General features: G+C 49.9%; 7 protein-coding genes across 7 annotated transcripts; 2 read left to right on the top strand and 5 right to left on the bottom strand.

Moving 5' to 3' along the window:
• The first annotated feature begins 1,380 nt into the window (after positions 1 to 1,380).
• CONPUDRAFT_103420 (phosphatases II) lies at positions 1,381 to 2,436 on the top strand. Its single transcript, XM_007769861.1, has 4 exons — positions 1,381 to 1,576; positions 1,640 to 1,908; positions 1,959 to 2,012; positions 2,074 to 2,436. The coding sequence occupies exons 1-4, from the start codon at positions 1,524 to 1,526 to the stop codon at positions 2,205 to 2,207; spliced, it is 510 nt and encodes a 169-aa protein (XP_007768051.1). The 5' UTR covers positions 1,381 to 1,523; the 3' UTR covers positions 2,208 to 2,436.
• A 1,050-nt stretch (positions 2,437 to 3,486) lies between these two features.
• Positions 3,487 to 6,868, bottom strand: CONPUDRAFT_103416 (rsec15). Its single transcript, XM_007769860.1, has 13 exons — positions 6,370 to 6,868; positions 6,019 to 6,313; positions 5,844 to 5,965; positions 5,530 to 5,796; positions 5,376 to 5,477; positions 5,213 to 5,322; positions 5,102 to 5,159; positions 4,967 to 5,050; positions 4,762 to 4,916; positions 4,421 to 4,709; positions 4,235 to 4,375; positions 3,571 to 4,185; positions 3,487 to 3,517 (listed from the first exon to the last, which is right to left on the bottom strand). The coding sequence occupies exons 1-12, from the start codon at positions 6,859 to 6,861 to the stop codon at positions 3,964 to 3,966; spliced, it is 2,337 nt and encodes a 778-aa protein (XP_007768050.1). The 5' UTR covers positions 6,862 to 6,868; the 3' UTR covers positions 3,487 to 3,517; positions 3,571 to 3,963.
• A 212-nt stretch (positions 6,869 to 7,080) lies between these two features.
• CONPUDRAFT_81847 (tubulin alpha) lies at positions 7,081 to 10,403 on the bottom strand. The gene is made up of 19 exons (XM_007769525.1): positions 10,278 to 10,403; positions 10,196 to 10,227; positions 9,939 to 10,143; positions 9,584 to 9,885; positions 9,358 to 9,530; positions 9,178 to 9,301; positions 9,096 to 9,126; positions 8,929 to 9,047; positions 8,797 to 8,879; positions 8,716 to 8,750; positions 8,592 to 8,662; positions 8,146 to 8,542; positions 7,959 to 8,097; positions 7,855 to 7,907; positions 7,651 to 7,799; positions 7,501 to 7,602; positions 7,379 to 7,449; positions 7,207 to 7,316; positions 7,081 to 7,124 (listed from the first exon to the last, which is right to left on the bottom strand). Exons 1-12 carry the CDS (start codon positions 10,336 to 10,338, stop codon positions 8,441 to 8,443), a joined length of 1,338 nt encoding a protein of 445 aa, XP_007767715.1. The 5' UTR covers positions 10,339 to 10,403; the 3' UTR covers positions 7,081 to 7,124; positions 7,207 to 7,316; positions 7,379 to 7,449; positions 7,501 to 7,602; positions 7,651 to 7,799; positions 7,855 to 7,907; positions 7,959 to 8,097; positions 8,146 to 8,440.
• Positions 10,404 to 10,488: 85 nt separating this feature from the next.
• CONPUDRAFT_81846 (tubulin alpha) lies at positions 10,489 to 12,507 on the bottom strand. Its single transcript, XM_007769523.1, has 8 exons — positions 12,480 to 12,507; positions 12,334 to 12,411; positions 12,197 to 12,228; positions 11,931 to 12,141; positions 11,580 to 11,881; positions 11,357 to 11,529; positions 11,150 to 11,304; positions 10,489 to 11,097 (listed from the first exon to the last, which is right to left on the bottom strand). The coding sequence occupies exons 2-8, from the start codon at positions 12,392 to 12,394 to the stop codon at positions 10,688 to 10,690; spliced, it is 1,344 nt and encodes a 447-aa protein (XP_007767713.1). The 5' UTR covers positions 12,395 to 12,411; positions 12,480 to 12,507; the 3' UTR covers positions 10,489 to 10,687.
• Positions 12,508 to 12,764: 257 nt separating this feature from the next.
• Positions 12,765 to 16,254, bottom strand: CONPUDRAFT_81845 (alpha beta-hydrolase). The gene is made up of 15 exons (XM_007769521.1): positions 16,191 to 16,254; positions 16,042 to 16,144; positions 15,925 to 15,993; positions 15,580 to 15,871; positions 15,507 to 15,522; positions 15,432 to 15,455; positions 15,351 to 15,380; positions 15,206 to 15,298; positions 14,930 to 15,147; positions 14,429 to 14,880; positions 14,133 to 14,374; positions 13,743 to 14,071; positions 13,262 to 13,684; positions 12,998 to 13,209; positions 12,765 to 12,947 (listed from the first exon to the last, which is right to left on the bottom strand). Exons 1-15 carry the CDS (start codon positions 16,231 to 16,233, stop codon positions 12,899 to 12,901), a joined length of 2,595 nt encoding a protein of 864 aa, XP_007767711.1. The 5' UTR covers positions 16,234 to 16,254; the 3' UTR covers positions 12,765 to 12,898.
• A 732-nt stretch (positions 16,255 to 16,986) lies between these two features.
• Positions 16,987 to 20,177, top strand: CONPUDRAFT_54247 (uncharacterized protein; the record flags this gene model as incomplete). Its single annotated transcript, XM_007769182.1, has 9 exons — positions 16,987 to 17,186; positions 17,241 to 17,605; positions 17,658 to 17,930; positions 17,985 to 18,297; positions 18,350 to 18,641; positions 18,691 to 19,248; positions 19,292 to 19,444; positions 19,496 to 19,678; positions 19,734 to 20,177. The coding sequence occupies 9 exons, from the start codon at positions 16,987 to 16,989 to the stop codon at positions 20,175 to 20,177; spliced, it is 2,781 nt and encodes a 926-aa protein (XP_007767372.1).
• Positions 20,178 to 20,247: 70 nt separating this feature from the next.
• CONPUDRAFT_89767 (glutaminyl-tRNA synthetase) lies at positions 20,248 to 23,004 on the bottom strand (the record flags this gene model as incomplete). The annotated part of the gene is made up of 6 exons (XM_007769859.1): positions 20,248 to 21,400; positions 21,452 to 21,749; positions 21,803 to 22,271; positions 22,323 to 22,543; positions 22,591 to 22,662; positions 22,713 to 23,004. The coding sequence occupies 6 exons, from the start codon at positions 23,002 to 23,004 to the stop codon at positions 20,248 to 20,250; spliced, it is 2,505 nt and encodes an 834-aa protein (XP_007768049.1).
• Between the last annotated feature and the right edge of the window lie 1,607 nt (positions 23,005 to 24,611).

The following is a 24,611-nucleotide window of genomic DNA, read 5'->3' as shown; positions in this document are numbered from 1 at the left end:
GTTGAATGGCAACCCAAGGACTCCAAACTTGGTGCTAATATTGACACACTCGCTGCTTACGTACGTGCCACGCCCTTGACATGCACTCTCTTGATCACTGAGTTCCAGGTCGGAAAACGTGGTTTCACGCCCTCTGCAATTGCTTGTCCCCACTATCATTTGATCCGCATCTACATCCTCCGCTGTCTGCACGAGAGCAGTGCGTGATGAGACTAAATCATGACTTGGTTGTCCTGGGCTGATGAGGCCTGGGGAGTCAATTGTCTTCAAATCGTTCCTTGTTTTATATTAAACGCGCGTGCGGTCCGTGCGTCCGAACGGCCGTCTACCATGCTGAATGCTGTGCTGAGCCTCAATTCCCAACGGAGTACTTCTCCAGGCTTTGAGCTCTCGCCGTTCCGCGGTGCTCACCTCGTGTCAGCGCGAACATGAGCGTCAGACGAGGAACTCCGCGGGTCGTAGCCAAGCAGCCGGGACACGACGCGCAGCCTCTAACACCTTAGTCCCTGAATCTGAGTGCTGACTGACGTAAAATTAAGCGTTACTGCGACCCTGAATGGATCTACACCTCCGGAACGCTTACACCGATGATATACCGATGTTAGCCAAGATCTCCTGACATCAATTTTCGCGGTTGACTCAAGTTCAGTGCAGCTGCACGTTGAAGACAATGAATATAGTCGTGATATGATTGCAAGTTTGTAAAACAATATTTATGATAGCGAGACGCCGCACTTCCCCACACCTAGGTTTGCAAACAAGCTAGTGAGTGAACTTGGTTGAACTGGCAACGAAGGAACGACAAATAGATGTCCGGCTCTTCAACATGTATCCGGGTACCGGGACAAGCCAACATTACCATGGTTTGCCATAGCATCAACACATACTAATCGCTAGGTTGAAGGTCTTCCATTCCATTCTGTGAATACCGCTTCATCGATAGTGTCGCCGTTATGCACAACGCGGGTGTCGGCATCGGGGAAACAGACGATGCGAACATCTATGTACACAGAAGAACGCAGTCTGGTGGACACTGGTGAGTGCGTATGGCTTGGTGAGAGCATGACGGTGGCGACGGGTATGGAGTAACCGGCAGGGGAAAGGGATAGACGCAGCGCGTTTAAAAACGTTGCAGGGCACGCGCCCGCACAGGATCAGAGGGAGGGGGTGCACCGAGTGGGCAAAGGACGCTAGGCCGCCTTCATATGGCTCGTCGTTCTTCGGGACCGTCCCGTGGCGGTGAGGATGTTACCTGTTTTGGGTCCCGCACTTTGCACCGCTTTTCTACCCGACCTCTCTGCGAGTCGGTGCTGTCACTGCAATGACGTCGACTTGTGCGCTTCACACCGCCATCACTGTCTCTCAAACCTCCTCAGCTATGTCGAAACTACGGAGGGTAGTCTTCCCCGAGCCGCCTCCGGAATGTCCAGTAGCCGTAGGTCTTGTTCCAAAGTACAAAACAGGCCAGGGACAGGCCTTGTCATGCTCGGCGGCGTTTCCAAGACGTCTGAAGTTCGGATTCAATGGGCTGGAGGAACATCAGCACCATTGTCGAAGGTCAGCTGTATTTGGGCAAGTAAGTACATTGCCTCCTCCCTTTCCTGTGGTATACATAACAACCAACCAATTCCTCCCGCAGCCTTCAAGCGGCCAGATCCTCTCGGACCCTCGCCGAGAAGCAGATCACCGCAATTCTCTCCGTTTGCAGCGATGAAATACCCGCCGAGGCACCCCAGTCGGGTATACGTCACATGCGCATCGCCGTCGAGGATCGAGACAACGCCAACCTCCTTGTGCATTTGCCCACAGCATGTCAGTTCATTCACCAAGCTCTCCACGAGAGGAAGGTAGTGCTTGTGCACTGCTGTCAGGGGCTTGGGCGTTCTGCCGCCGTCATTGCTGCATATTGTGAGTTTGCAAGTGTCAACATGTCCGACTGTGCCTGAGTCCATTCCTAGTGATGTGGTCTCGGCGCATCAATGTAGCTCAGGCGCAGACAGTCGTCAGAGCTGGTATGTTCATCTCTGCCTCTGCTCTTGTTTCGATGACTCATGCCATTTACTTCGTTGAAAGCGCGGGAGCAAATATGGATCAATGCTGGTTTCATTGAACAACTTGTGCTCTTTGAAGTCTGCAACTACAATCCCAACGCGTCCGACGGCGTGTACATAAAGTGGGTTACCCAACTCAAGAAACACCAGCAATAGCACCAGCCGCAATGCCGCCTGGTCGTTTCCTCTCATTCTCGTTCTCCAATTTTCATAGAAAAGTAGTAGGCCAGCCCTGACGGCCGATTGTAAAGCCCTATAGCTAGTATTCCTTTCATCTTTGCTAATCTGTGGATGTATGATTATACACCGTTGTATCACTGCTGCACTCACTCGTATATGTTCACTCTTAATCTACAGTTTTTCTCGTCTCATTACAAGCATTGTCTCACATAGAACGTATCTCCCAAAGCACCTTCCGTGCATCTTTGCATGTATATAACTTCTTGGATCGATATCTTGTCAGTTGTTAGCCCAATTTTCCGAGTAACGTTTCCTGACTCAATGTTAGTTACTTCATGACATGAATACGCAGGCGTTGCGGTACCGCAACACAAACACGTACGGGCAGTACGTGTTCAGATGTGTTCCGCAGTAGTCATGGAGGTGTTATAAGAACCTAAAGGGACGCCAGGGGCTGTTTCCTCATCTTGGAAAGTCACAGCAACTTGCCACCGGCGGAGTCCGAAAGGTTGATTCTCACAGGAACCCTGCGACGCAAACTTGTCTTTTACCGCCAGATTGCACGACAACACATCGACTTCTCTCTAACGTCTAACGCTTCAAATCATGGGTCTCTCAGTTTCGAAACTCCTCGCCGGCCTCTTCGGCAAGAAAGAGATGCGTACGTAGCGCGCGATGCTCTTGTCGCCCGACGACCAGCTGATGCCCTCTGACCCTCAGGTATTCTGATGGTAAAGCTTTCTGGACTCGCTCCAACAGCCTCGCACACTCAACACCCCCTCTAGGTTGGTCTTGATGCGGCAGGTAAGACCACCATCTTGTACAAGCTCAAGCTTGGTGAAATTGTCACCACCATCCCAACAATCGGTGCGTTTCTCCACCATTCACGTGTCCCCAGCCCAAACTCATTCTGTACAGGTTTCAATGTCGAGACGGTCGAGTACAAGAACATCTCTTTCACTGTATGGGATGTTGGTGGACAGGACAAGATCCGTCCCCTCTGGAGGCACTGTACGCACTACCGCGATGGCCACCTGATTACCTCTGACGCCATCCTACAGACTTCCAGAACACACAGGGTATCATTTTTGTTGTAGACTCAAACGATCGGGAGCGTGTTTCGGAGGCGCGTGAGGAGCTTCAGCGGATGTTGAATGAGGACGAGCTCCGGGATGCCCTCCTCTTGGTTTTTGCCAACAAGCAGGATCTTCCCAATGCTATGAACGCTGCTGAGATCACCGACAAGCTTGGCCTGCAGGCGCTCAGACAAAGGACGTGGTATATTCAGGTATGTTTCCAGCAACTCGCAAGTTGGCAGAGCCTAACTGACATGCCTCCCAGGCTGCTTGTGCCACATCTGGCGACGGTCTTTACGAGGGTCTTGAATGGCTCGCGACTAACATTAAGCGTCGCGGATCGGCCTAAAGGATTACGATGTTACGATGTTGTGCGATATGTGCTGATGTGCAATCTTGTTTCTGGGTCTTTCAAGTTGCTTGGCGCTGTATGGACTCCGCCATGATCCTCGACCAAAATTATACATCGATTTTAGTCGCTCTGTTTCTTTCTATTGGAGTGCCTTTTATATCTTTACGTTCACTCATCTGTAGAGGGTTTTACCGCCTGGTCATTGCGGATCCCCGCCTGTTAATATGCACTAATGTTGTTGAGAAAGTATATGTCATCGTTTTGTTGGGGTAAGTACTTGTGATGTCGACAGTATAAACATAGGTCACCGATTCTCCCCCGGAAATACTCGGCCAACTGCATCAGCTTCTTTTCGTCTCTTTTCGCCCAACTCCCGAGACGGTCCGTCTCTGCACGAGGATCCATACTTGGCAAGCTTTTCCAACAGTGTCTGTAACCTCTTTGGCTTGATCATGCCGTACGTTGTCTTGCGAACTTGAGGTAAGAGATAGTCTTGCACGTTGTCATTCAATACGATGCTTGCCATCTACAGGAATGTTAGATATACGGTTTGTCAAAGGAGATCAGGGACATACTGCACGTAGTTCTGCAAAAACCTCATTCAAATGTCTACGTCCAATACGATTGAATTCGTCCTGCAAAAACCCGATATCCACGAGAATGTTCGAAACAGCGTTCTCATTCATTGCATTGACATTTGGTCCGATCAAGAAGTTCTAAGCACAGGTTAGTGTGGTCCATGACGCGAGCAGATGACGCACTTGTAGGCATTCTGCAATATACGCGACAGCTCCTGCATACGCTTGGTCGATGTACTCGTTCTTGATGATGAGTGAATCCACAACAGTGGTAAGCCAGTTTACAAGTTCGTAAAGGTACATGCTAGGCATGTTTTCACGCCGGGATGGCGTCCAGTCGTATTCAGCAAGCTCAAAGAAATCGTCCAGTTTGGAAGCGATGAGCCCAGTAATTCGCGTGATTGCGCGCGTCTGCGTGTTACCAAAGGAAGTGGCAGATCCAAGACGAATTGTGCCACCTCTCTGAGTTGATCTGTCTCATAACTGTTAGTCATATGGTGTTGATTGTCCTCCAAATGACTGACCGAAGAGTGGTCAGTGAGCGCTCAAGTTCGGGGGAGGCCGCTTGGAAGTGTTCTAGGTCGGACACAACTTGCGCGACCTGCGAGAGCGTAGGGATACTAAATAACCTTTTACTAATATTTTCGCTAATATGGTTTGTAAGTAATTTATCTAGTGACTTACACCAATATCAGTCCTAGGGTGTAGTAGCGATTAGAAGGTTCTTACTTTGTTCAGGAAATCGTCAATACTGCCATGGTGTTGCGAGACACCTTCAATGAACTGATAGAACTTCTGTACGAATAACCGTATCTGGAAGCAATTAGCTAAGCAAATGAGTCAGTAGCCAATGTGAGGGCTTACATCCTGGCAACACAAATAGAAGCTTTGTGACCATGGAAGAACCAAGGGAAGTGAAGCCCTATCAGAAAGGTACGGTTGGTATCAATCAAGTGAGTAGTGTCTTGCACGTACTCCATGAGCCGCTCTTGCTCTGCAGGACTTATCCAGACAACGCCCAGTATAGTGTCTCGTTCAGAAGCTGTACCTGCTTCCATAGCTATCCCATCATCCTGAAGGACGATCTGCGTTGAATGGATAATCAGTAGGGAGAGTCGGATTTTGATTTCACACTGACATTCTCAAAGCGCCGGCTAAACTGACTTTCAAGCGACGTAGAGTATTTTTGGAACATCAACAGCACGAAAGAGTTTAGCGCATGCGTAGGGTACGAGTAAGACTGAAAAGTGGTTGTTAGCACCAATATAGGGGAACTTATACAGAACTCCTACCTCAAGAGTCATTATTAAGCTGACCAGACATTCCTTGACTTTCAGCAGGGTGTCAGGCTCCGTTTGGTCGGTCAAGGTACTTTGAATAGATGACGTGAAGCGTGTTAGCAAAGCCTCGTAAAGTTCCTCGACTTCTCGCTCCGATCTGAAGTTACCAGTCGTTTGCAGGACGTGAGATTCGATAATGAAGAATCCGCATACTTCTTGCGTCAGGGAAACAAGCGAGGACAACGGGAATGGTGAAGGTAGAATAAGATCAGATTGCGCCTGCCTTGCATTAGTAGTTGCACTGCGCAGAGTTGCGCATGACATACTTTCCGGTCACCTTGATATGACTTTCGGAGTACTTCGAGAGAGTCAAGCGATGTGTATATGTGTATACATTGATACAATGGTTTGAAGTCAACTTGAAGCTTGTCGTTATCGAGGGGACTAGCTGCAGTGCATGAGCAAGGAAGAGGCAACATCGGACCGTGGAGATACACTCACTATCAGTCCTCTCGTGTGCAACCATTTCAACAGCACTCCCCACGCGGCTCAACCGGAGAAGAGAATCCTTCTCCCGCTTTGACCGCCACTTTCGCGATCGAATCTCCATAGCTTCCAAAGCCAGTTGGCCCACTTGACCGCTGACGTTACGGATCTCGAGAAGCCATTGCTTCATGGATGCAATAACGGCATCCTGAATCTGTGTTCGCAACGATGGTAAGGAGGAAAGCAGGTGCTGATAGAAGGGTGTTTGGGATAGCGAGGTGGAGGGCATGTTTTGAATGTCTTCTAGAGACTATAATATATGTGCATGTGGTCAGAACCTCACGGGGCGAAACTTATGTGACATACTCGTAATGCACTCCAGTACTTTCCTTCTCTAATCATATCCCCAACACGGTTGACGACGTCCAAGACTTTGAGACACGCCTGAAGAGTATCTATAGCCTCGTCAAGGTTTGCAGCAGTCTTCTTGGATTGGAGAAGGGCTTTCTTCTTCTCGAGCACGCCTTTGCCAACCTGAGCCACACTGGCATCTAGAGTGTCTATCTTGTCACGTAGACTTGTAGTGTAAGACTTGACTGTGAACAAGGTGGAGACAGACGAGATGAACTCTTGGTAGTTCTCTGTACATATACGCTCAATCTCGCTGTCCTTTGCCTCGACGAGTGCCTGAAGATTGCGAAGGTAGGCTTCCTGCTGTCGATTGGAATAAATCTGGTTGATGATAGGGCCCAGTTGCTCAAGGTTTTCAGACGAGGAGGAAGGATCGAGAAGGTGAATCTGCTGGAGTTGCTGGTCGATGCTATCGACTGTGTGTACGGGGCGACGGCGGGGAGGCATTCGGTCGACGGTATAGTTATGACACTAGTAAAGCTTGTAACACTGCGCGCAACGTTAATTTCACCCAGCTTGAAAGGGGAACTCAGCCCCTGAATGAGGGCTGCAGGAACCCTCACCGACATCGGACCGATGGTTCACACAGCGACCGATACTAGACGCGTTTGGGGCTAAAGATCATCATGGTATCGTTGTTCTTGCTACAATATTTCTGCTTGCCGATTATCTGCCATGTCAGACCCCGTCAAGTTCACGGTCGATGCAATGTGCGTGTTCCATATAACTCAGCTTTAGATTGCAAAACTTTCTGGTAGGACTCATTTTGACGATGTATACAACACTTGATAGCCTCTTTGACATGGACGGGACTTTGGTCAACTCGACAGAGGGCGTCGTTGGGGCATGGGAGACCTTTGCTAAGTTATATCCAGGGCTTGACATCAAGACAATATTGAGCAGTCAGTACTTCAGTCCTAGAACATCGTGAGACAGATTCAACGCTGTTGCCCTTTGCTTGCAGGTTCACATGGGGTCCGCACCGTCGATAATTTGCGTAAATATTGTGGAATCACAGATGAAGTAGAACTTGAGGTATGTACCCCATCTCTGTTCGTCAGTTGCTAAGAATCTCACGCAGATCAGAAACAAGCCGTGCTCTTTGAGAAAGCTATCGTGGATTCCTCTACCGTTAATGGCAGAAAGGGCATCACGTTGCTGCCAGGCGTAAAGGACATCATAGATGAAGTGAGTTTCTCTTTCACACTCTTAAGATAACTGCTAAGTCAAGGTTAGCTCACCGCCGGTCCGGAGGATACGCAGACTCGTTGGGCTGTCTGTACTTCTGCCACACGCTATTACGCGTCGAGAGCATTGGCATTAACAGGCATCCCAAAACCCAAAGTTTTTGTGACAGCAGAGGACGTCGAGAAGGGCAAACCATTGTAAGATTCCCCACTTCGTCTTCCCCTCTTACAGATGTTCAGTTCTCTCAATCAGCCCTGATCCTTACTTGCTGGGGGCGAAGAGCTGTGGATATGAACCTGAAAGATGTAGGCAGGTGATCCGAGAATAAACATCATATCCTCATTAGGTGCCATTAGGTCTGGTTGTCGAAGATGCGCCTGCAGGGGTACGCAGCGGTCGCGCAGCGGGCTGTAAAGTCATTGGTCTGCTCACCACGCACCCGAAGGAACAAGTTGAAGCCGCGAACCCCGACTTCCTCGTTCGCGATCTTGCCAGGTGTGTTCTTAGACTTCGTGGCATCTCGCCTCCTTACATTTGCATCAGTGTCTCCATGAAGAGAACTCCTGCTGGCATCGAAGTAACAGTCCAGATGAAGAGCAGCCGCTGAGCGCTGATCGCGGGGTGCCTAGACTACTTAGTATCGCGCCTGTCTTTCGATTAAGGAGCGACCACACCCTAGCTTAGGGTTTGATGGTTCTAGCGCCACTGGTCATATTCTTGGCAAATTCTTAGCGAAGACAAAGCTGCATCACGAGTAAAGCGAAATTTAGAGGTAGATAAAGGGGAAATAACGTTAAGGCATTGGCCAAGGTGAAAGGGAATGCGTCTCTCTCATTAACTAGTACTCGCCCTCTTCTTCGGCATCAACGGAGTCGGTGCCAACTTCCTCGTAGTCCTTCTCGAGGGCAGCAAGATCTTCACGGGCTTCCGAGAATTCACCCTAGAAACGGATGAGGGCCACATTAATTGGAAAATGGCGGTAAGCTCACCTCTTCCATACCCTCACCAACGTACCAATGCACAAAGGCACGCTTCGAGTACATGAGGTCAAACTTGTAGTCTAAAAGCAATGTCAATACCACTATAGACTCAGAGGCGCATGTCAGATCATACCAAGACGGCTCCATGCAGCAGAGATGGCAGTGGTACTGGTGAAAGTCAGTAGGTCCTACTCTGTAAGAATATACAACGTACTTAGAGAGCATGCACAGGCTGCGGCTCGCCTTGGCAAGATCCCCACCAGGGACGGGGGCGGATGGCTCATTGCAGATACCGAGCTACACAATGGTCAGAATGGACAGCCCAATGATTGACCCTACCACATGCCTTAAAGCCAGTAGGGCACCAATCGACGAACTGGATGGTCCTCTTGGTCTTCACACTAGAAACAGCAGCCTGAACATCCTTTGGAACGACGTCGCCACGGTATAAGAGACAGCACGCCACTGAACATAGCTCAGCAACAATTCTTGAGTTTCACCTACGGAACTTACTGTATTTGCCATCCTTGGGATCGCATTTTACCTGCGTATGTAGAGTTAGTAATGGTTGACAGTAGGTACAATGATGCCTGACCATCTGGGAACCGGCCTCGAAGCAAGAGAAGGTCATCTCAGCAACCGAGTTTGATTCGTGACCAGCCTTTTCTGCAGACAGGAGAGGAGCATACGTGGCCAGAGGAAAGTGGATACGAGGGAAGCTGATACAAACGTTAAGCACCACGACAACATACTTGTACAGCAAGCAAGCACTTACGGTACCAAGTTGGTCTGGAACTCGTTCAAGTCAACGTTTAGAGAGCCATCGAAGCGAAGCGAGGCGGTGATGGATGATACGACTTGCGCAATCAGGCGGTTCAAGTTCGTGAAGCTGGGCTGGGCAACACCGAGGTTCTTCTTGCAGATGTCGTAGATAGCTTCATTATCAACCTTTCCCATGGGTCGATTATTTGAAGCACTTGGTCGAAAACTTGACCACTCACCATGAACGAGCAATCCGAGTGCTCCAGAGTGGTGTGAGTAGTGAGGACGGAGTTGTACGGTTCGACGATGGAGCTCGAGAGTTGAGGAGCAGGGTATACACAGAACTCAAGCTTAGACTTCTTGCCGTAATCCGTGGAGAGACGCTCGAGGAGGAGTGCGCCGAAACCGGAACCAGTACCACCACCGAAGGAGTGGAATACGAAAAAGCCTTGGAGACCTGAGCAGTTGTCGGCCAAACGGCGAACCTTGTCCATGACGGGGTCGATGAGCTCCTTCCCAACGGTGTAGTGGCCACGAGCATCTACATTTTTGGTGATCAAAGATATTTCATGAAGCATGGACTTGATCACTCACAGTTGTTGGCCGCGTCTTCCTTGCCAGTGATCATGGTCTCGGGGTGAAAGAGAGAGCGGTATTTGCCAGTTTTTACCTCATCGATAGCACCGGGCTCAAGATCAATGTATAGGGAACGAGGGACGTGCTTCCCAGAACCAGTCTCCGAGAAAAAGGTGGAGAAACCGTGGTCGGTGTTGGCGCCGTCCAAGACGCGACCATCAGGCTGCAAGAGAGACAATGAAACGTCAGAAGAACGCTAAAGGGATGGTACATACACTGAGACCATGCTCGAGCGTGTAGAGCTCCCCTGCAAACGTGTTGAACGATTTTACGCGTTGAAGGAGAAAGCTCACTCACAGCAAGCATTACCAATCTGGACACCAGCCTGACCAACGTGGAGGGAGATAACTTCGCGCATGACTGCCAATGAAACCGGTGTGGAGAGGTCCTGTCGATGAGATGGGCAGTGACCAAGTCAGGTTCACTGCAGAAATGTTTTCGAACCATCGCCGGAATCACACCATGGCGGAACCGCAATGTGATACCCTTTTGGGACTTAGCAGATTTCGGCCACTCAAAATTCATTCCATAACGAGCACGGGGACATCAATGGCAAATGTAAAATTATAGGAAAATAACATGGTTCCGTGAATCAAAGAAAGACGTAAAGGATGAGTGCTATCAACGCAGGGACATCAATGTGGTATATTTGATAAGGAAAAAGGCAGACTTCGCGAACCAGAGAAATTTAAAACCAAAAATGCATCTCAGTATTCTCCAGCCTCCTCCACATCAGCAGAGTCGATGCCAACTTCCTCGTAATCCTTCTCAAGGGCAGCAAGATCCTCGCGAGCCTCAGAGAACTCCCCCTCTTCCATACCTTCACCAACGTACCAGTGCACGAACGCACGCTTCGAGTAAAGCAGATCAAACTTGTGGTCAAGACGGCTCCACGCGGATGAGATGGCAGTGGTGTTGGACAGCATGCACATGCTGCGGGACACCTTTGCAAGGTCACCGCCAGGAATGTGAGCGGGCGGCTCGTTGCAGATACCGAGTTTGAAACCGGTAGGGCACCAATCAACGAATTGGATGGTGCGCTTGGTCTTGATGATACCAACAGCAGCGTTAACATCCTTGGGGACAACATCACCGCGGTACAGAAGGGCACAAGCCACTAAATAACGAGTGAGCCGGACGAAGAAGGGCAGCGGAACGACGACACATACTGTACTTGCCCTCCCTGGGGTCACACTTGACCATCTGGTTACCGGTCTCAAAGCAAGAGAAGGTCATGTCGGCAACAGAGTTCTGTTCATGGTGGGCCTTCTCAGCAGAGATGATGGGAGCGAAAGTAGCAAGAGGGAAGTGGATGCGGGGGAAGCTAAGTCCGAACTCGGTAAATAGAGGGTGTAATATAGACGATGGAGGCTTACGGAACCAAGTTGGTTTGGAACTCGTTGAGATCAACGTTCAAGGAACCATCAAAACGCAGAGATGCCGTGATAGACGAAACGACCTGAGCAATCAGACGGTTAAGGTTGGTGAAACCTGGGGAGGTGATGTTCAGGTTGCGCTTGCAAATGTCATAGATGGCTTCGTTGTCAACCTGAGTAATTGACGTGAGACATTGTCACCTGCTAAATAACGTCAACTTGCCATGAATGAGCAATCAGAATGCTCAAGGGTGGTGTGGGTGGTGAGGACAGAGTTGTAGGGCTCGACAACAGAGTTGGCCATAGTCGGAGCGGGGTACACGCTAAACTCAAGCTTGGACTTCTTGCCATAGTCCGTGGACAGACGCTCAAGAATGAGCGCACCGAAACCAGAGCCGGTACCGCCACCAAAGGAATGGAAGACAAAGAAACCTTGGAGACCATTGCAGTTGTCAGCGAGGCGGCGAACCTTGTCCATAACAACATCGATCTGTTCTTTGCCAATGGTGTAGTGGCCACGAGCGTCTGCAAGAAAACTGAGAACCTGATGGTGACGTATCAATGTGGAACGTACAGTTGCTTGCCGCATCCTCTTTGCCAGTGACAAGGGTCTCGGGGTGGAAAAGGCTCCGGTACGTGCCCGTCCTCACTTCGTCCACGACGTTCGGCTCAAGATCGATGTAGAGCGACCGCGGAACGTGCTTGCCAGAAGACGTTTCCGAGAAGAAAGTGCTGAAACCATCATCGTTAGTAGATGGTGAGCCCTCGATAAGACGACCATCGGGCTGATCTTTCACGTTAGATAGAGACAATCTACGTTATTCGAGATTAGCCACGTACACTAAGACCGTGTTCGACGGTGTAAAGCTCCCCTGATAGGATAAAACGTTAGCTCCTTCATTCACATGTGCCAACTTGACATCCAATGCAGGGAGACAAGGGCAGCGGGTACGTTCCAAAGGACTAAAAAAACTAACAGCAGGCATTGCCGATCTGGACACCGGCTTGACCGACGTGTACGGAGATGACTTCACGCATTTTTACTCGTGAGTAGTCTGTTGAAGAGCGCACATAAATGATTAGAATATGCTGCCACGAAAAAAACGCGTCGAGGATGGCTTACGGAGTGAACTGGTAGTGAGAATGGGGTGATGCCCGCGAAAAGAGAGGGTGGAGGGTTAAAAGAGCCAAAAGCACATGTCGCTTACTAAGCCCTTCCCACACGTGTGGCTCGATGGCCTCGAGGACAACTGCAGGCGACGCTGTCACGCACACATGGATCAAACATGTTACACAATGGAAGCATATCGGGATCTTCTTAGTCGTAGCTCGAGTCAAGCGCGGAGTAGGTCAATGTGTAAAATTGAGCTAGCAAAGAGTGAAAGGTGTAGAGCTCTATCTGGGTGTTTATATGTCCATTATGCGACTTGTCCGGAACAAGTGTGCGACGCGCCCCGCGACGACGCGATGTTGAGGCGGATATTAATTGATTATGTCCGAGACTACGAGTCTCCGTCACTCCCACGAAGGGTACCCTCGCATTTAACGAGTTCCATTAGCCACCTTGACAGCGCTCTTCCGTATGAAAAGCCTGCCAAGTTTGTTAGTTCGGCACTTCACTAAGGAGACGATAACGCAAACCTGATAAGTGACTCCCAGACGCTCAAACCATGCAAGTTCATGAAAGAACGTGTCTGCTGCTCAGATGCAGACTGCCTGGGCGGCCTAAAGGGATCGTCGTTGGGATCGAACGCTGCTTTGATCGCGTCGGATGTCTTGAGCGTCGGTAGGGTTTTATGGGTGACAGGCGCTGAATGGTAAATGGTCTTTTTGAGCAACGATAGAGCGTCCGCCTGCATTAATGCTCGATCAGTCAGTATCTTACAAGGGCGAAGACATGCTCACGGTATCGCGCCTATTAGCAATGGCAGTTGATGGTGGGTTTTCCTCGGCCAGATCCAAAGGCCCCCATCGTCTGTCAGCCTGAATTGCACCTCGAATCGTCCTCACGGACGTCGTTGAAGATGACCTCTCTGGCTTGGGTCTCGTATTAATGGTGTCCTTGTCCCCTTCAAGTACAAGACCCTGATCTCTTGCGTTGTCGATCATCGTCTTCGCCTTCGTTTCGCATTTCAGGCGTTTTCCAAGAACTTTCCGACTGGTCTTCTTGAAGCGTTTATCCCATTGTTTTTGGCCACTTAGCCATTTGTTGAGAGGGTCCTCCTTGATTATACCAATTTCAGAGGGCTTTAATTGAAGAGCTTGCACATCCTGCATGGGTTCCATTGGTCGAACATTCCCATAAATATCTACACGCTCTCGTATCATCTATTTGAAGCCCATCGTTTGATGAATGGGCGCCCTAGGGAGTCAAGATGCGGCTTACCTCTTGTCCTCGTTTCCCTGTCTCTATAGTGCCAGGATGTAACCCTCCATTTGCAATAGGCGAGCCTCTGCGCATGTTCCCTGATTCGTCGGCTGTTATATCGCCTGCTACATCACCTGTATCGGCTTTTCGACACCCTTGCGATTCCTTTTCGGGGTGTGTTTTCCCGACAGTGTTAGAACGGGAAGGTTTCGACGGTCCTGGAAATGGGTTTTCTTCCAACTCCTCAGGCGAGCTGTCAGTAACGTGTTTAACAAAATCAGCAATTGAATGATAGGCGTAATTGGCGCAGTCGATAAAAGTGAAAACAGTGAGAACATGACACATATCTATAATTAAAACAAAAGCAATTAATGGAAAGATGGCAGATGATTGTTGGTAAGCACTTGCCGTCAAACACTTGTAAATGCACTTTTGTCGGGGTAGTGAATCTTTGTAGATTTTCCTTCTGTCTCCAACCGTCTCTGATAACTCCCTCACGGACAGGGAACTGATCAGGATGTGCGGCCCGGTGGGCCAAGTAGATGACTTCATCCCTTAACACCTCACCGTCACCGGCAATGATGTACAAAGGACAAAGGTTGCAGAGAGAACTTTGAAGCACAGGGGAAACTAGAGGATGTGAGAGTTGCCTATCGGTAGCGCTGTCAGCTGGGTGCAGAGCGCTGATGAGTGACTAAGCTTACTCATTGGTCGCGTAAAGATGGATTTGTGATCGTAGCTCAAGTGGTATGGCGTTAGGGTCCTTCATGAGCACCTTCGACGGTTTAGGCTCTCGAGTCTCAAGGTTGTCGTCGTTTGACTCTGCGCCTACTTGACCCGGGCCCCTCCCGATGGGTGAACTTTCTCCTTTATCATCTGAAGGCTGAAATGGGTCAGATACATCGTCTTTCGCGCCGTACATCTTCATCATTTCAGCCTGGGGCTTAGGTTTATCCGTCGCACCTAAACCAGCCGCCGCACCGTCCAAATCAGCATCGTCACGAGGACGGTCTGCTTGAGGCACGAGGACGTCAGCATGGCCAGGTTTAGGTGGTGGATTGGTGGTGGTGGGAACGACACGTGCTGTGGTATTCGTGGGATCCATAGGCCAAAGGGTCGACGGCTTCGCAAGAAACCCGTGAGGAGGTATTATGTCCTGGTAATTGATTGTTGAAAATGCCTCCCACCACGAACTCATAACTCACAGTGTGGGTATTTTGCATGATGCTGGGGAAACTGTGTGTCATATCAACCCATGGACTGATCAGAACAGCGCCAGCGGGCATAGGTAGCCCCATATCGCGCAGAAGTGTCAAAGTCGCCAGGCAAAGACCGCCACCTGCGGAGTCGCCAGCAAATACGATCTTCGACGCGGGTACAGGTCGATGTGCTGATCCAGGGGGCGGGTCAATCAGATATAAGTCTATTCATTTTGATCATCAATGAACCATGATTTGCCGACGACAGCCCGGACAACTCACACGCTGCGAGGACATCTTGCAGAGGGCATGGCCACGGATATTGAGGCGCCTTTCGATAATTTACGGCAAACGCACGACCGTTGATCATCCGGGCTAGCAAGCCAATTAGTTGTCATGAGGCTGTCCTGGAGCTGGTAAACTGCACCATAGCGAATGATTTGATAACGATGAGTGTCTATCAGGATTGTCAAAATAACGCAACCATAGGTAAAGTATTCTTTCTCACTTATTGACCCCCAAAAGTATCCGCCTTAATTCCTTCAAAACGAAACTCTCTGGGATTGGTCTTTGATCGGCTCACCTCCGTGCACGTAAAACTGAAAACGAATCTTTCAGCAAATTGACACAGGTATGCGAAAGGTCGCTGCACTCACCAGTACTCTATCCAGTTGCTCCATTTTTTTGATGGTTTTCTCTTGCCAGGAGTGCTTACCCTCCTCAGACTTGTCATTCGTGTCGGTCAGCTGTTCCTTTTCCGCGATCCATTCGCCATCTCCACCATCCAGGCCCCTGACTTGCCACCACCGCTCTCCACCGACAACATGCTTGATATCTTCTGGACCGAACCATTTGATCAAAGTGTCTGCAGCCGTGTTGCAGGATGCAAAGGGTATAAGAACAGGGACAACGGCCGCCCAAGGTGGCGCGGGGACGTGAGTGTTGGTGCTGGGAAGTGTCAATCGCGTTCAATATGGTGTTCCACAAAGGAACAAGCTCACAATGCTTGCAGCGATTCCACCGTATTCTTAGTCCCCAGCAAGATGAAGGCTTTAACAATGTTGAATGCCCTGCATGCCGTAAGGTTAAGAATGTGGATTATGACAGAGCATGCTCACTCGTCGAAGAATATATTGTCAAGTGCATGTGCTTTGTCCTCTGAGCGGGTCTTCTTTCCCTTGCGTTTACGTTTCGAATGGAGGTACAAGGTCCTAATTACCACTGCTTTGTGTGAGTATGATGATGTGAGGAAGTAGGAAATACAGACCGGGAGTGATATTTGCTGCAGCAGACAGAGTTGAAACTGTCATGACTGCTGGCTAAGGTCAGTGACCACGGGAAGAAGGAAACTAAGTGAAGTGTGGCACTGTCGAGAGTACGGGCGAGCACTCGAACGATAGCCACTGGTCTCGTCTAGCCAATGTGAAATACGCGAATGGACCATGGCATGTTCACCCCTGGCCCGTCATGGCCCCTCGAGGGTGTGCGCATGACGTCAACGGACTCCTTTATAATTAGTATCTGGTATTAATGGTATGGCCATGATCTAGTGTCATAGCCTTCGCGGCATTTTTGGAGTGGATGCCAGCCGGTTGCAGGTGGTTACCAGCTGTTACCGGTTTACCACTGTCACAGGGAAGATCGTATCCTCTCGATGTCCTTCGCAAATTCATCGCATCGTGGGATATCATAACGTCTTGTTCTGCATGTAGTTGGACTTCTCCATTCCGTGCCTCCATGATGTGAATGGTATGGTTTCACACCCTGCCTATCGGACCCAAGCAAAGTGAGAAATAGGGTAGATATGGAAACCTTTTGCAGGCGTGCTAAGGCGGTCAGTGACCAGTAACAAGGAGGATTCGCGACACAGATCTCAGAATGATCGTCAGTTGTTTGGCAAGAGCTTCATAAACAAACACTCATGTGTTTCCTTTTCTGTACAGAGCGGAGCGGAGGCTATTGCATACCTCTTCCAATACGCGACGGCACAAGCACCTCGAGTGTCCGCGGCGGTGTAACAGCCCAACTTGCAATAACGATATCATAAAGAGCTTACAGGTACCATGATCACATTCACGCCGCTATCGGGTGCCGCTCGCTCTTCAGTTACGAGTCCCTTGGCCTACCTTCTCCAAATAGACGATGTCAAGATTCTCCTCGACTGTGGTTCGCCAGACTGGAATCCAGAGAAGATTCCTTCGACTTCAACAGAGAGCGACTCTTCTCCTTACTTCTGGCAAGATTATTGCAATGCTCTGAAGCAGTTTGTGACCTTCCCCTTATTTTGGCAAATGACTGGCTGACTCTCAATTGACAGGTGTGCGCCTTCCGTGGACCTTGTCTTGTTATCTCACGGCGACTTATCCCACTGCGGACTCTTCGCATATGCCTACTCACGATGGGGTCTGAAAGCGCCTGTGTATAGTACACTTCCTGTGCAGGCTATGGGACGCATTGCGACGACGGAAGATGTCGACGGCCTTCGAGACGAAGGTATTCATGACCCAGAGAATGAACAGGACTTTGATGAAGAGCATAAGGAGGAAAATGAAAATGAAGAAGGCTTCTCAACAGAACAGAAGGAACACACGAGCATTAAATTCATTGCCACAATGCAGGAAGTTCACGAGGCCTTTGACTCTATCAACACGCTAAGGTATTCACAACCTACACATCTCCAGGGTACGTACTCTTCGTGTTCTCCGTAATATTTCTCTCATAACGGTTCTTTCAGGACGATGTCAGGGCATCACAGTAACACCATTCAATGCCGGCCATACACTAGGCGGTACCATATGGAAGATACGATCTCCGTCGGCTGGTACAATCCTCTACGCTGTAAACATCAACCACATGCGTGAACGCCACCTCGATGGAACTATCCTCGTTCGGTCCGCTGGGGGAGGTGTATTCGAGCAACTTGCTCGCCCCGACCTCCTCATCACTGATGCTGACCGCGCAAACGTGGTCACGAGTCGTCGGAAAGACAGAGATGCCGCGCTCATGGGTGAATATTTAATAATGTCTGTGCTTGCGTCAAGCTCATCGTGACTATGACCAGATTGCATCAGTGCCACTCTTTCGTCACGATCGTCCCTGTTGCTGCCTTGCGATTCCAGCACTCGGGTGCTGGAATTGTTGGTATTGCTAGACCAACATTGGAAATTCCATGACTATCGCTATCCGATTTGCTTCCTTTCTCGCAATGGTCGCGAGATGCTCACTTTTGTGCGAAGTATGATGGAATGGCTGGGCGGTACAGTCAACAAGGAAGATGTGGGTGTCGACGGCAGTGGGCGCATGGGCGGCAACAAGAGACGAAGAGACGATGACGCAGACGACGACGCCTTAGGGGCGTTCGCTCTCCGGTTTCCGTAAGATTTCGTATGCTACGCAATCGAACTCAGCTCACTTACATGACGCCAGTCATCTCGAGTTCTTTCCTAACCCAGACGCATTGCTTCAAACTTATTCGTCGAAAGACCCCAAAATTATCTTGGCTGTTCCTGCGTCGTTATCGCACGGACCGTCTCGATCCTTATTCGTCGACTTCGCAGCAGTGCCTGACAACGTCGTACTCCTTACTGGCAGAGGTGAAGAGGGTACTCTCGGCCAAATACTCTTCGGCCGCTGGAATGACTCGCAAAGAGCGGATGACAAGTGGGACAAGGGAAAGATTGGCAGAAACGTCATGATGGATGGTGCTATGCGGCTGAAGGTCCGTATCCACTCGTTTGTGTGCAACGGCTGGCCTTGATATTGCATAGATGTCCTCAAAAGTCCCTCTCCAAGGAACAGAACTGGAACTATATCTGGCTAAAGAGCGTGCGACCAAGGAGAAGGAAGTAGCTCAGCAGGCCGCTATGGCTCGTAATCAACGCATGCTTGAAGCTGACGAGGACGAGAGTGACGAGGAGTCCGACTCCGACGCAGAAGAAGATGAGGTTGCCCGCGCTCTCGGCGTTACGACTCTGGACTCCGACGATATTTCCAGTCCTAATCTCGGCTTGCGGAAACGCAAAGGCGAATCAGCTGAGGATGGGGAATGGGCTGATATGGATGAAGGCCTCACCAAGCAAGTGCTATCCTTCGACATCTACCTCAAAGGGAACATGTCGAAGGCGACATCATTTTTCAAGACTTCCTCGAACCAAAGTCAACGCTTCCGAATGTTCCCCTATGTGGAGAAGAAGCGGAGAGTAGATGAGTACGGCGAAACCATCGATGTTGGCATGTGGCTGCGAAAAGGCAAGGTCATGGAGGAGGATAGTCAAGGCGACGAAGCGAAGGATGTCAAGCGGAGGCAAGCTGAAGAGGAGGAGAAGGTAGGCTTTGGTTTAACGATGTTGGTTTAGCGACTGATATTAGTTTCAGAAAGCCGCCCAGGAGCCGCCATACAAATTTGTGACGTCCGAGATCGAGGTCCAGCTGGCATGCCGCCTACTGTTCATTGACATGCAAGGGCTGAACGATGGACGATCTGTCAAGACTATAATACCTCAAATGAACCCTAGGAAGATGGTACGTTCGTTGTACTCGTCTCCCCAATTTTACTTACCATCCTGCCTGTAGATCATAGTACACGCTTCCGAGAGTGCCTCAGAAGCCCTGATCAGCAGTTGTGCAAACATCCATGCAATGACCAAGGACATTTATGCGCCTCAAGTAGGCGACTCAGTGCAAATTGGACAACAAACCAACAGCTTCTCAATATCGCTAAGCGATGAACTCATTGCCGGGCTGAAGATGTCGCGGGTATGCTTGTCATGCTGCCTTCACGATCTAAATCTAATTCTGATACTCTCCCTAGTTTGAAGACAACGAAGTCGCATATGTGACTGGGCGTGTGATTAGTCACTTCAGTTCAACCATACCTATACTTGGGCCCGCGTACGCGGTGCCCCCAGCACGACAATCCAGTGTCGTAAGCGAAAATGTCGAACCTCCCAAAAGGCGGACATTGGGATCACGGTCTAAAATCGATTTACCTCATTCTACGATGATCGGTGAACTCAAGCTAACCTCTCTCAAGTCGCGTCTTGCTGCTGTCGGCATCCACGCTGAGCTCATTGGTGAGGGTGTCCTCATATGCGGCGCGGGTGCCAAACGCGATCAGGCTTCTCAAAATCTCCATGACACCGTCGCGGTGCGCAAGACAACTTCAGGCAAGGTAGAACTTGAAGGAAATGTTTCAGATGTCTACTATAATGTACGAAACGAGATATACAAACTACACGCCCTAGTGGCTGCGTAATGTCATCAGCATTGTAATTGTTAGCTACTGCAGGTCTTCATTATGATAACATATCCCTCGCTGGCTTGCGTCATGCAGCCTTCCCGGTATCTTCCTTCAAACTAACTATGCGATTCAACACCAGATAATCACCTTGGCCCGCTCCGGCTCCGGTACTTTCAATTTGATCAAGGGCAGCCACTCGCGAGTCTTTGTCCACAGCAAAATATGCCACCCGCAACCCCTGGAACCTCACACACTCCTTGCCTACTAGATCCTCGGGTCTCACCTTCGGCGCGTCCAACGGGAACCTCGACTCGCTTTGCCCCTTTGCCGCTCGCGTCCTGGCCTCGCTCAGGGCATCTCCAATAGATTTCTTCGCCAGTGGCCAGAAGCCCACTTCAACCATCGCACCTCTGATGACTTGGAGGCTGTCTGGATTGATGTCAGCCTTGAAGTCGGGCACGGCGGCAAGTGGGTTATCGCTCTTAAAGAGGGAGTGGAAAATCCGTGTTTCGTCGATGCGCACTGGACTTCCGGAGGGTGCGTGGTCAGCAACCCACTGAATGAAGGCTTTAGGCTTCTTGGTGTTGTTGTCCTCAAGACGGCAGATAAGCTCAGTGACAGCGCCCGTAGCCCCGTCTGTCTTGTAGGAAGTACATGTGATGGGGTATGGGGCTTGAAAAAGGCCGACAGTTTTCCCGGGAGCGAGACGATAGTAGTCTTTTGAGTCCTCCAGACGGAAGTCGTCGGCGTCAATGTAGATGGTCTTGGAGAAGGGGATCTTGGAAGAGCCAAGCTCGGCAACTTTAGGATGAAGTGGCTTCTCAACCATAATCACATAATCATCTGGGACGTTTTCGAGAGTGACTTTGAGTGGACGGAGCACCATCAGAAGCCTTGGTGCAGAATTCTCAAGGTATTGCCTGACAGTCTGATCAAAGCGTACAATTTGAATATTTGATGCTGCAGTTGAAACCCCAAGGCCGCTGACGAACGATAAGATGGCACCCGGCGGCACTCCACGTCTTCTGAGAGCTATGAGGGTGAAAAGACGAGGATCATCCCAGTCAGACACGAATTTCTCTTCCACGAGCTGCAAGATCTTTCGCTTCGAGTTAATTGTGCCGGTAACATTGAGTCGACCAAACTCTGACTGCCTTGGCTTGTATACCTCAACAGCATCACACAACCATTCATATGATTGGCGTGAGGCAATGAATTCGGTGGTGCAGAGCGAATGCCTAATAATGACCCAGTCAGATAGGGAAGATGCTGCACAAACAGATGCGTACGAGATGTTCTCGAAACTATCCACTAAGCAATGTGTGAAATCATAAGTCGGGTAGATCTTCCACTTGTCATGTGTCCGATGATGAGGTGCGTCCAGAACACGGTATGCAGTTAAATCCCACATCTGGGGATTTCCATCTGATAGATCTTGCTTCATCCGAAGATTGGCCTCCTTTGGCCGATAGTGTCCATCCTTCATCTTCTTAAACTCCTCGAGAGATTCTCCAATAGGTCGTGAGCGATGGATGCAAGCCTTTGGGGCTGCAATCTTTTCTCCCCTATCGGCCTTGATTTGCTCTTCTAATGTTTCAGTGAGCAAGGATATGAGTTGAACCATAGTGGACAATGCTCACGAGTGCAATGGCAAACATAGGCCTTATCTCGTTTGATAAGCTCCACAGCCAGGTCGTAGAGTTTATCGAAGTAGTCGCTGGAGTACGTGATCTTCCAGGGTTCAAATCCTAGCCAACGCACCATCTCCAAGATACTCTCAAAATAACGGGCCTCCTCCTTCTCCGGGTTGGTGTCATCATACCTCAAGTAGCATCTTCCGCCGTGATGTGCAGCATAACCGAAATTCACGAAGATAGCCTTTGAGTGTCCAATGTGAAGGTAGCCGTTAGGTTCAGGGGGGAATCGGGTGTAGACAGAACCTTTCGTGAATGCAAGATGTTGTTCACGAAGCTCTGGTTTTATTTGAGCATTTTCGCCAGGCTTATGCAGAGATCCAAGGAAGCCTTCTTCGAATACAGTTTTTCGGCTGCTTGCTTCTGGTGGTGTGGAAGCTCCTTGAGATGGGGCGTCCTTCTTGGGAGCAGGTTCCTTTGACAGAGGCTAAGTGGCAAACCTCCCAAGTCTCAAGAATAAGCACACCTTCTTCCCTTTGGCTGGTTTGCCTGCCTCCTTTGGACCGAACTTACTCGTGAAAACTTGCTCGACCGCGTTCTTGACCTCGAGAGGGTTGGCCCACCGCAAAGCCGGAGAGTTCTTTACGCCACTAATGGTGGGCCCCAAGTTTGCCCATCCCGCAGCGCCGCTGGCCTTTACGTAGTCGGTTATTTCGGCGAGGAGTTGTTCAGCCGTGATGCTGTAACCTAGGGACGATCGTATCGCTCCGTGCAAGATGTAGGGAAGTGCATACCAACGCCACACTCTTGCTCAAATTCGCTATCATTGAAAGGAGAAGAGTGAGACTCCAAATACTTCGTCGCGGCTACCATGAGATTGTAAGAACTCCATGACCTGTGAAAGCATAAGCTTCACCTGACACTTGATCCGTGGACTTGAGCTTCTCATCCAAGATCGCCCTCACTCCATAGTCGCGTTCGACGGGGCCAACTTTGTCTGCTTTGGCCAGCTGGCCAGCGAACGTGGCGACCAGGACACCCTGCTTCTCGCTGAGCTTTGCATTGGTGAGGTCGTGTGCAACAATCAATTCACTGAAAATCGATGCGCTCTTCTGGTTTTTGGCTGCCTCTGCGGCTTTCGATTGGGGTAGCCCTATAGACTTGAAAAGCGCGAGGAAGTCACCCGTATCCGTTGTTCCACTAGCCATGGGGAAAACACCGAGGTGTAGGGGAAATCAGTATCAGAGCAAGAGAGTGAGTCAGAGACCGAGACGCGCAAAGATCGATAGTACTTGTACAGTATTCAGGAAACTATAATCTTATCTTTGAGGAGTATTGCATCCGACAATGCTACTTGTGCACTGTCCGTGCACGTGAGGATCAGCTAACTCTGAATTCTCGCCCTCACCTATGGCTTCGTCGTCACAACTTTCCCAAACGCCGCCTTTTAACTCAGATCAACCCTCCGCACCAAGGACTCATTTTTGTCAATGGGATTGGTGCCGCCAGACATTTGTCCTTCACGAGGGCCTTTTACTACATGTCGTACATGACCATGTTCGCAATGCAAGACCGGTTCGCCGAAGAGATTTTCCTTTGACGAAGTCCTTAGAAATCGTATCTGCGGGACGTGAGCGACAAACTGGTGTCTTTTCTGGTATGTTCTGAAATGACTCTGGTGCTATGCTAGAGCACAGCCATTGAAAATGGTTTAGAGGACCCAGCCTCGGACATGGCGACTCCTGCCAAGTCATCGCAAGCAATCGTAGCAATTGAACATGCAAGACCCTTACCTGCTCAGCCTTCGTTGATCTCCCAGGATGCAGCTACGAGATCACTGGCGCCCCAGTCCATCTCGAGATATTCGACCCCACTCAAACGCAACTACGCTGATTTTACCCGAATGTCGTCTCCCGCTGCCACTCCACCTGTCCCCTCAATCTCGCCTTCACCTGAACTTGAAACGCTGATCGAACAAGTCAACAATAGCAAGCGCATACGCATATCCAAGCCCAACTTTGACATTGACAGTAAGAGGCCAACCCCAACCCCATCTAGGCTATCATTGTCGTCGCAAAACACTGTTGAACGCCACTTGACTCAGAACCAAGAGCTCGACTCGGTCACTATTCACCCGTTGGACAGTCAACTACATTCGAACCATGATTCCATACACAACAATGTCCAACCCGATTCTCGCCTTATAGTAGAGTCGTATGAGCCTGCAAGCCTTGCGCGTTGTAGCGGCTCGTTTCGTTCTGGAACTCTGGAAGTATTCCCTCCACGCAGTTCCCCTTCCATCGTTGCGCACGGCACCGAAGAATTGCAGACGTATCCAGAATTACAGCGGTCCGAACCGCAGCAGCCCAATGATGCAGATTACTCGATATTACTACAGACACAAGCGCCGTATCACAGTCAGTTCGGATAGTCTGACATATGATCAGCCCGGTTAGAGTTGATTGAGTAGTCTCAGTCAGGCCCATAATTCCAGTGGTTCAGCAGTTAACGTCGCAATTGTCCTGAAGTTATTCACTTGCTCTAGTATTCCCCTGGGCCAATTTGCGTTATTAATGTGTGCATGTAATATTGCGTTATAACGAATAGTGACTGCATGCGTTAATGTATAAAACGTGAGTAAGCAAAACCATATAGATGCGAGACAGCAAATTCGTGGCTTAAACTATGGGGCTACAGGATTTCGCCGCATCCCCGACTCCCGACTCCCGACTCAGTCCGACTCAGTACAACGACTCTGAATTCCCCAAGGCTTGGGGGTGGATTTGGATACCATGGACCTGATGGACCCGACTCG

This window comes from Coniophora puteana (assembly GCF_000271625.1).
Source record: "Coniophora puteana RWD-64-598 SS2 unplaced genomic scaffold CONPUscaffold_5, whole genome shotgun sequence".
In the NCBI taxonomy this organism is placed as follows: Eukaryota; Fungi; Basidiomycota; class Agaricomycetes; order Boletales; family Coniophoraceae; genus Coniophora; species Coniophora puteana.
Note: the sequence above shows the minus strand (reverse complement) of the source record. Positions and strands in the feature narration are given on the sequence as shown.